Source organism: Oryx dammah, unplaced genomic scaffold (assembly GCF_014754425.2).
Source record: "Oryx dammah isolate SB20612 unplaced genomic scaffold, SCBI_Odam_1.1 HiC_scaffold_16, whole genome shotgun sequence".
Classification (NCBI taxonomy): Eukaryota; Metazoa; Chordata; class Mammalia; order Artiodactyla; family Bovidae; genus Oryx; species Oryx dammah.
Window position 1 is genome coordinate 14764600 of NW_024070200.1, and position 9906 is coordinate 14774505.

The following is a 9906-nucleotide window of genomic DNA, read 5'->3' on the forward strand; positions in this document are numbered from 1 at the left end:
CAATATCACCTCACACCCATTAGGATGCAACTATCAAAATATAGATAAAACAGGAAGCAAGTTTTGGCAAGAATGAGGTGAAATTGGAACCTCTGTGCACTTATGGTGGGATTTTAAGATGGTGCAACTGATACAGAAGACAAAATGGGGTTTCCTCAAAAAATTAAAAATAGAACTACCATATAATCCAAAATCCCACTTCTGAGTATACAGTCAAACTAACTGAAAGCCAGGTTTCAAAGAGCTATCTGTATAGCCACGTTCACAGCCACACTATCCAAAACAGTCAAAGGAGTAAGCAACCCAAATGTCCAACACAGATGAAGAAATAAATAAAATGGGATACACACATACAATGGAATATCAATCGTCTTTAAAATGAAGGAAATCCTAGCATACACTACATGGATGAACCCTGAGGAAATTATGCTAAGTGAAAAAAGCCTGTCACCGAAAGACAAATGCTACATGAGTCTACTTATATGAGGTATTTAGAGTTGAGTTGTCAAAATTCATAGAAACAGAAAGCTGATGGTGGTTATGAGGAACTAGAGATGGAGAAAAGGGGGGTTGTTGTTTTAATGGGTATAATTTCATGGGTATAATTTAATGGGTATAAAATGAAAAAGTTCTGGAAATCTGTTAAAACAACCATGTGAAAACGCACAACACTAATGAAGTGTACACTTAGAAATGGTTAAGAGACTTCCTCCGGTGATCAAGAGGTTAAGAGTTCACGCTTCCACTGTTGGGGGTGCATGTTCACTCTCTAGTCAGGGGAACCAATTTCCCACATGTCTGCCTTGCTGTGCAGCTTTAAAAAAAAAAAGGTTAAGAAGGTCAATTTTATCTTATGTGTTTTTACTACAGCAAAAAAAAATTTTGATGGAAGAAGACAGCTAAACTATAATTCAATTAGAAAAGAGGAAATACCAGAGAGTAGGAATTAGAACTTTCAGTTCTTTCATGACTAGTTTGGTAAATATTACGAGGGTAGAGGAGGGTGAGTCCTACTTCTCTCCCTTAAAAGGATGAGATTCTAGTCAGTCTTACTTTCCTCACTTCGAAAGAAGACTAGTAATACTTATACCATCTGCTTCACAGGGCCGTTGAGAACATCGGATGAGATAAATGCATGCCAAGGTCCTAAAACTATAAACTCACATAAATCAAGAGATCACTTAAAACAAGTTCCTGGAAAGTGTTATCCAAACTTAAGATGTTCTACTTTAAAATTGTCTCCTAGGTGGCTCAGTGGTAAAGAATACGAGACCGGGGTTCAATCCCTGGGTTGGGAAGATCCCCTGGAGGAGGAAACGGCAACCAACTCCAGTATTCTTGTCTGGAAAATCCCATGGACAGAGAAGCCTGGTGGGCTACAGTCCATGGGGTTATGAGAGTCAGCCTGGACTCAGTGGCTAAACAACAACTTTAAAATTAACAAGGAAAATAAAAATGAACTTTACAGTGCATCGAGAATTTGTTGTGCAGAGATTTTAGGAGGTGGAAAAAAACCTATTCACTTTGACTTCAAAAAAACTGGTGGTAATCAACACAGTATTCATCTGAAAATATTTATTTCCTGACTTTTCAATTTTAGATTTTTGCTATCTAATTAGATAAAATATAGGTTCAGTTATTATACCATATACACATGCACAACTTTCCTCTCATGTGCTTCCAATGTAGTTCTATTTGGCTGGGGTTAAATCAATATTCAGGTTTATATTAGTATGCCTATGTAAACATTTTTTTCAAGCTACTTTGTATACTATAATCACATTTCCTTGCTTCTACCTCTTTAAATCTATCATTTTCATATGCTTCACTGCCTTTGAAAGCTGACTCCACATCCTTGAAGAGACCTTATAAAGGTCCTTTAAAACAACTGTCACTCATACTGATCAATTCCATTTCCCCTTCTGGTGTCATCCTTTCTGAAACCATCTAACCTTCTGCAACAATTTAAATCTGCTTATCTAGGAATGTCTCTTCATTTTGATATACAGAATTCCTTTCACTTATCCCCTGGGGTGAATCTCATTTATAGCAAAATCTGTTTCTTCCTTGATTTACTCCTTCTTGTAGAGAATCATTTTTGTAACTCTGAAAAAAGGTATGTGGGGTGAAAAAAGGTAAGATTTTCCAGGAATCGAAGCTGCACCCTTAGCAGTGAAAGCTCAGAGTCCTAACCACTGGGAATTCTTAGGATGGCATTCTTTGAGGGTAGAACCCATTAAATGTCAGTGTTCTACACTGCTTCCCTTGGGTTATGTTTTGCCAAAGAAGAATGTTTCAACTTGAGTAAGGCAACAAGCATTCTGGGGGCAAAGAAGACAAACCAGGCTTGTGATCATACCATTCAACACACAGACTTTCTTTCAATTTCCCATTTTCACTAAGACCCTTCACCCCTGCCCCACCTCCCACCAGCTATGCCAACTTCTCTGGTTTTACCCTCTTCAAATAATGAACATCTAGTTTTTTGCTGGCTGTACTAGATAGAGAAGGACAATTTAGCTGTGAACAAAACAAAATCCCAAGAAGCAGACATTATAGTGGGGAAATGGAGGCTTTTTTCCCTAAGTAAATTTCTTACATATATGTGGTATCAAGTGCTAAGAGTAAGAGAGAGGATGAGGTAGCAGGAAAGCCAGTCATGCAGCTATCTAGAAGAGGAAAAGTACAGGCAGCAGAAAGGGCATGTTCCGAGATAACTGCTTTGCTTGGCATGTTCACAGAAAAACAGATCAGTAAGAGACAGTATGAAAGGATTTGCTTAAAAACCCCTCAATTTGACTTGAATGCTTTCTAAAATTTGTCTTTAGTAAGTATATCAAAGTAAACCTCCTCATGTAAACACCTATTTTATCATTTTTTGCAGCTTGCAGGATTTTAGTTCCCTGACCAAGCATCGAACCCATGCCCCCTACAATGGGAGCATAACCACTGGACTGCAGGGAAGTCCCTAAATGTCTATTTTCAAAAAGCAGTGTTGAGGGGGAAAAAAAAAAAAAAGCAATGTCAAACTTCCCCAGTGGTCCAGAGGTTAAACATCCACCTGCTGTGACTTCCTTGTTGGTCCAGGGTCAAGAATCTGCCTCGCAATGCAGGGGACACAGGTTCGATCCCTCATCAGGGAACTAAGATTCCCACATGCCAGAACAACTAAGCTGAACCCTTGAGCTCTGGAGCCTGTGTGCCACAGCTATAAAGCCTGAGCACCAAAACTAGAGAGTCTGTGCACTGCAATGAAGATCTCATGTGCTGCAATTAAGACCTAACACAGCCAAATAAATAAATATTTGGGGGAAAAAAAATTCCCGGAGACACGAGTTCAATCCCTGGACCGCTTCAATTCATGTCAAAAAGTATTCTGCCCATGTTTTCCTGTGTTTCCCTCTTTTATAATCTTCCCTCCCTTTTGCTCTCTAAGTATTTGTTCTGTACCCCTAAGCACTACTATAAAAATTGAAATACATAACAATTATTTGTCTTCCTCCTTCCCTTGGTCACAACGGATGAAGTATCTCTGCTGCTATCAATGGTCAAACTCTGAACTAATGACTTGGATCACTTCTCCAACCTAACTTCTCAAACATGTTGCTTCTTAAATTATCTTTACACTCTCTTTATCAGTTTCTCTTGTATATTAGATTACTTCCATTACCCTTCAAATATGTAAAAATACCTTTTATATAACAATTTATAATATACATACTATAACTTAGCTTAACTTATAAAACAAACAAAGAACAATCATAAGCTATGTTGAGGATTTAGATTTTGTTTCAAGTACAATGGCAATCCACCCCAATATCCTTGCCTGGAAAATCTCATGGACAGAGGAACCTGGTGGACTGCAGTCCATGGGGTCGCAGAGAGTCAGGCATGACTGAGCGACTAACACACTAACACTCAAGTACAACAGAAAGACAATGAAGCTGTCTAAGCTTATCTCTGCTCTACAGCCTCCTTGTTGTTCAGTTACAAGTTGTGTCCAACTCTTTCCGACCTCATGGACTGCAGCACACCAGGCTCCTTTGTCCTCCACTATCTCCCGGAGTTTGCTCAAATACATGTCCACTGAGTCGGTGATGCTATCTAAGCATCCTGCCTCTGCCGCCCCCTTCTCCTTTTGCCTTCAATCTTTCCCAGCATTGGAGTCCTTTCTAGTGAGTCGGCTCTTTGCATCAGGTGGCCAAAGTACTAGAGCTTCAGCTTTACCATCAGTCCTTTCAATGAATATTCAGGGCTGATTTGCTTTAGGATTTCCTTAGGTTTGATCTCCTTGCAGTCCAAGGGACTCTCAAGAGGCTTCTCCAGCACCACAATTGGAAAGCATCAACTCTTCAGCTCTCAGCCTTTTTATGGTCCAACTCTCACATCTGTACATGACTACTGGCAAAACCATAGCTTTGACTGTACGGACCATTGTTGGCAAGGTGATGTCTCTGCTTTTTAATACGCCGTCTAGGTTTGTTATTGCTTTCCTCCAAGGAGCAAGTGTCTTTTAATCTCATGGCTGAAGTCACTGTCCACAGTGATTTTCTATATCCTCCATTTACCCTTAAATTTGGATTCTTCTTCATCACTACTCTGAAATTCTCCCAAAGTCACAATCTCTTTGTTTATAAACCCAACTGGACATGTTCCGATTCATCTTTCTGATCTACTCTTCACTGTATCCAACAGTAATGAAGACTTTCTCTTTAAAAGGCTGTCTCTTCTTGCCCTTTTTCTAACATATCACATTCATCTAGTTTTGTTGTGTGTTCCAGTTCAGCTCATTTCAGCTTCAGGACCTTAGTGTACGTAGTTTCTTCTGTCTGTCTGGAATGCTGCTCCAACTCTTTACCCCACTCAAAGTCTTCAACCTAACTGAAGCCCACTAACTGATCTGGGCAAATTTAAACATCCCTGACTGAAACGTATTCCCAGATCCTCCAAATAAGTTTGTTTCCCCCAGTGATGCTTCCACAGCATTCTTCCAGGGCACACAATCACATTTGTGATACTCATTCGATGTCTTTTCCTTTCCAGATTACAAATTCCTTCACAGAAAGGCTCAGCTCAACTGATACGTGGAGATATAGTACACATGGAGGTATGATACACACCTAATCACTGTTTAATAGGTAAAAAAGCATCACAGTCCTTACCCTCCCCACCCAGAGTCCTAAACCTAGCTTAGGTCTCCCGCATCATAGGCAGATGCTTTACCGTCTGAGCCACAAGGAAAGTCTCATAACAATTGGGAAGTTGTATAATAAAACACTTGGGTTAAAGCCTGATAGAAATGAATTAAAGATCTGGCCCAGTTACTCATTAGGGAACTTTGAGCATGTTACTTAACCTCTCTAAGCCTCATGCACAAATCATCACACATACCTTGCTATAAAGATTAACTATTCTCTTCATTTACACTGTTATGCCACAATATAATTATCTCCCCTTTTGAATAATGTTTTTCGAACTTCAGAATGCCTTGCACCAGTTTATTTTTTTTTAAAGAAAAAATACAGAATAGAAAAACAATCAGAGTGCATTGTACACATTAAGTGCATACTGTTGAAATACACACAGAATCTGACTACTAGATTACTGAACTGCAATGTTACATGTACATCTTATTATGGCTAGTGGCTAAGTCACTTCAGTCGTGTCCGACTCTGTGTGACCCCGTAGATAGCCCACCAGGCTCCCCTGTCCCTGGGATTCTCCAGGCAAGAACACTGGAGTGGGTTGCCATTTCCTTATTTAATGCATGAAAGTAAAAAGTGAAAGGGAAGTCTCTCAGTCGTGTCCAACTCTTCCTGACCCCATGGACCGCAGCCTACCAGGCTCCTCCATCCATGGGATTTTCCAGGCAAGAGTACTGGAGTGGGGTGCCATCGCCTTCTCTGTCCTATTATGGGCTGCAGTCAAAAAAATGGAAAAACACTGCTACACATAAATTAATTATTATTGAAATATTAAATTCACTGAGAACAGGGTCCCTGGTTTCGTTCACTACTGTGTCCCTAGAATCTGCAAGTGTCTAGTATACAATAGCACAATAAATGTTGAAAGACTGAGTGATATATCTGGACCCAACTTAACTTTCCAAAGGTATTAATCCAACAGTATTCCTTATTGTCATTTATTGAGGACAACACATGCTCATGCCTGAGCCTGTGCGCATGATATTCTCTCAGAATAACAAAAACTTCCTTCTGTTCTCAACGCACGCCTTTTTACTACTTTGCACTTTCTTATATAAAACTGTGATGAGATGCATAAAGTCCACAAGTGTAAGAGAAAAATGATATATTAAATGTGAATAAGCAGTACATGAAGAAGTACAGTTCTACATCATACATTTTAAGTTTTAGTTCAGTTATGAGATACATTTATCTAAGAATTCAATATACCATCTTAACATTTAAAAGCTCTTTTGGAGGATGACTTAATTTTTAATAAAATTAAAAATGAGAAATACTCAATTAAAAATGAGAAATCTGATTACCTTAATCTCTTTATAGGTATTTATGCTGACAGAGGTACCAAAATCCTATCATTTATTATTCTTTTCATAAATAGAACATATAAAAATCTGAAGTCATCACTAAGGACTGAAAGTCAGGAGTTTGAGTACTGCAAATCAACTACCTTTGCAATCCTTAAGTCATTCTGTGCCTCATCCACAGATAAGCCAATCTAAAGACTCAAAGTGTTTGGGGAAAAAAAGAGACTATCATAATCACTGGCTTTGGCAACTGTTTTCAGAGGCTGAGCAGAATATTTATACAGATTGACCTTTTTAAAGTTTCCATATATTAAGCACTTGCTACGTTCCAGAAACTGGACTTTATTTATTTACATAAATGTTTGCACCATCTTCATATTTTTGAAAAAAAATTTATCATTTGGCTGGAATTATTTTCTTCTCCCTCTGGCTATTTTTCAAAAAAATTTTTTAAATCCTATATTTTATGTGGTATTATTTGCTGGCATACCACAGAAGGGTCTCTTCTCTCTCCTTTTATTTACATTATTGCCCAAGATCCACACATAGTTTCCTGTGCTATACAAGAAGAACCTTGTTGTTTATCTATTTTATACATCCACTAATCTTTCTCTTGAAAAAAAGCCATACATACTTTCTATCATTTGATTTATAAGATTCTTTTTCGTATTCAATTATAGGTAAGCAAGTAAAATCACTTCCAAATATCATGACACTAAAAAAAAAATCCCCTTTTCAATTCTCACTTCAAATATCTCATACTACTTACTAATTAGCCATCTTTGGTAACCCCTAATTATTCCAGAGCTCACAATCTTGAGAACTTGTCTTCTTTAGCATTAACATTATCCCTACCAGCGGCCAAACAGTGGAAAGGTTCCAACTTCTGCAACTTTAGAATGGGGGGAGGGGAAGAATACACCTGACAGTATTTGCTTGTTTTTCCATCCATTTACTAGCTCTCAGAACCCAAAATACTTAAGTTCCAATGCTTTTTCAGGCTACAACCTTTACAGCCGTAAAAAAGTGTTAAGTATTTCTGAACAGGAATATTAAACAACCTTTACAACCGTAAAAAGTGCTAAGTATTTCTGAACAGGAATATTAAACTTAAAGGTAATATTTTAGTTGGCATAAATACAGTACACAATACTAACTGAAGATGTGATTTTTAGAACGAGAAAAACAGCAGTGTTGGTCTCTGGCTATAAAAGATAAACACTGGTTTTGCTGCTCCCATTCTATCCTGCCAAAAGCTTTAACTGATCTCTGGGGTGCTGTGACTCAAGAGTCCTCGAGTCAGAACGCGAAACGCGCCCTACAAGGCGCCTAAAAGTTTTACCCAATTTGTATCACATTCTCCCAAACCTCTGGGTCCCTTCCACTTCCAGTCGTCCCAGTCACACTGGTTCCCAGCTCTCACGAAAGCATGGGCTTTAGACTTATCCCCCAAACACTTCCTAAATCCAAGTTGAGGCCCACAGTTCCCCGCCGGTCCTAAGGCGCCGGGAGAGAAAAGAGTGGTCTAAGAAAAGAAACCTCGCACTGCTCCACCCAACAGGTGGGAATGAGAAGGGATGGACAGCTGGGCCGCGAGGCCAAGTCAGGCCTCAAAACAGGGCGGGAGAGCGAGGCCGCAGCCCCAGAGCGGCCTGAAACAAGGCAGGCCCCTTCCAGACCAGCGTATCAGAACGCCCCCCCACCCCCTACCCCCACCTCCGGCCAATTCCAAGGCGCCCGCCCCAGCTGACCTGACGATGGATGCCACCGAATTCCATGAGCCACAGTCTGGGCCAGCTGAGTCGAAGATGGCACTTCAACAGTCCCCGTCCCCACAAACACAGCAGTCGCCACTAGCACCACAGCCTCCTCCTCGAGAGCGCGGCGCGCATGCGTCGGAGCCCCTGGAGGCGAGGGAGTCACGTGGCTGCGCAGCACGCAGGTCTCGCCCTCCGCGAGACGTGGACCGGGCAGGCCCCGCCCCGCTGCCTTGAGAGCCTGGCGGCGGCTCCTACCCGGCGTTCCCTCTACTTGGACATCCGAAACAGATAGCGGGTCCTTAGGGCGTTTCGTACCTCAGATCTTAAAAACAGACAGCGCCCCGCCCCGCCAAAGAAAAATGCTGTTATTCTTTTTTGGGCAAACAGCTGCCTAAAATTCACCCCTTTACCTAAAAATGGACAGAAATTCAGCCTTAAACTCATAAATCTCACGATGATATTTGGACTCCGGAGAAGGAAATGATAACCCTCTCTAGTATTCTTGTCTGGAAAATCCCATGGACAGAGGAGCCTTTTGGGCTGCAGTCCAGGGGGTTGCGAAGGAGTTGGACGCAACTTAATTAAACAATAAGCATCAATTAAAAAATGTCCTTTCTGTTCATGCCAGCTGGATATTTTTCCCCTTTTCTCTATCTTCCCTTTCCTCTTATCCTCTTGGTCATAGACTTAGTAAATTAAAACTGCAATTTAAATTCGGAACTCTCCCAGGAATTCCCTGACCGTCCAGTGGTTAGGACTTTGTACTTGTACTGCTGAAGGCCTGGTTCAATTCCTGCTGAGGGAATTTATATCCCACAAACCCGGCAGTGGCAAATAAATAACAGAATGAATGAATTCAAACTCTGCCTTCAGAGTCAACTTCTCTCACAGGGGTCCGAAAGCATGACATTTATCTCTTCCCCACCAACTGCTTTTCCTCGGAGTATTCTCCATTTCAGTTAATGGTATCACCATCCACGTCTCTAGAGTGAGAAAACCTTATTAACTTGCACTCCTTTACGTTCCAAATCTAAGTATGTCATCAGTTTAGTCAAGCCTGTCATGAGAGCACCTTTCAGACCTATTCTTTCAATTCTCAGTGCTTCTATTCTTTAGACCTTTACTGTCTAGAATCTGGGTCTGAGCCCTGCCTAGGAAGTAGATCACTACCCTCTCTCTTGTTGAAACCTGCGGTAACCTCCCAATCTTTTAACACACTGAAAAGGCGTACCTTCTCAATCCACTAGGCTGGAACACTGGATGAAATCCATTTGCCACAGGATGCCTTCAGATGGATGTTTCCGACCAGCTATCTGTCTTCTACTGGTTCAGTTCAGTTCAGTCGCTCAGTCGTGTCCAACTCTTTGCGACCCCATGAATCACACAGCACGCCAGGCCTCCCTGTCCATCACCAACTCCCGGAGCTCACTCAGATTCACGTCCATTGAGTCAGTGATGCCATCCAGCCATCTCATCCTCTGTCGTCTCCTTCTCCTCCTGCCCCCAATCCCTCCCAGCATCAGTCTTTTCCAATGTCAGCTCTTCTCATGAGGTGGCCAAAGTACTGGAGTTTCAGCTTTAGCATCATGCACTCCAAAGAAATCCCAGGGCTGATCTCCTTCAGAATGGACTGGTTGG

At 41.1% G+C, this 9906-nt stretch overlaps 2 protein-coding genes across 4 annotated transcripts in view; both read right to left on the reverse strand.

Annotated features, from left to right (window-relative positions):
* PRPF39 (pre-mRNA processing factor 39) overlaps nucleotides 1-8429 on the reverse strand; it is a 34237-nt gene extending 25808 nt beyond the window's left edge. Inside the window, exon 1 of one of the 3 annotated variants that reach the window (XM_040256690.1) lies at nucleotides 8260-8429. The gene's annotated coding sequence lies outside the window, so the exon portion shown is untranslated. The remainder of the gene's footprint in view (nucleotides 1-8259) is intronic. The other 2 variants (XM_040256691.1, XM_040256692.1) reach the window with 2 other exon arrangements.
* Nucleotides 8430-8535: 106 nt separating this feature from the next.
* Nucleotides 8536-9906, reverse strand: part of TOGARAM1 (TOG array regulator of axonemal microtubules 1) — a 68252-nt gene continuing 66881 nt past the window's right edge. The window contains exon 18 of the mRNA XM_040257616.1: nucleotides 8536-8678. Within this exon, the coding sequence (XP_040113550.1) occupies nucleotides 8536-8678 (143 nt within the window). The remainder of the gene's footprint in view (nucleotides 8679-9906) is intronic.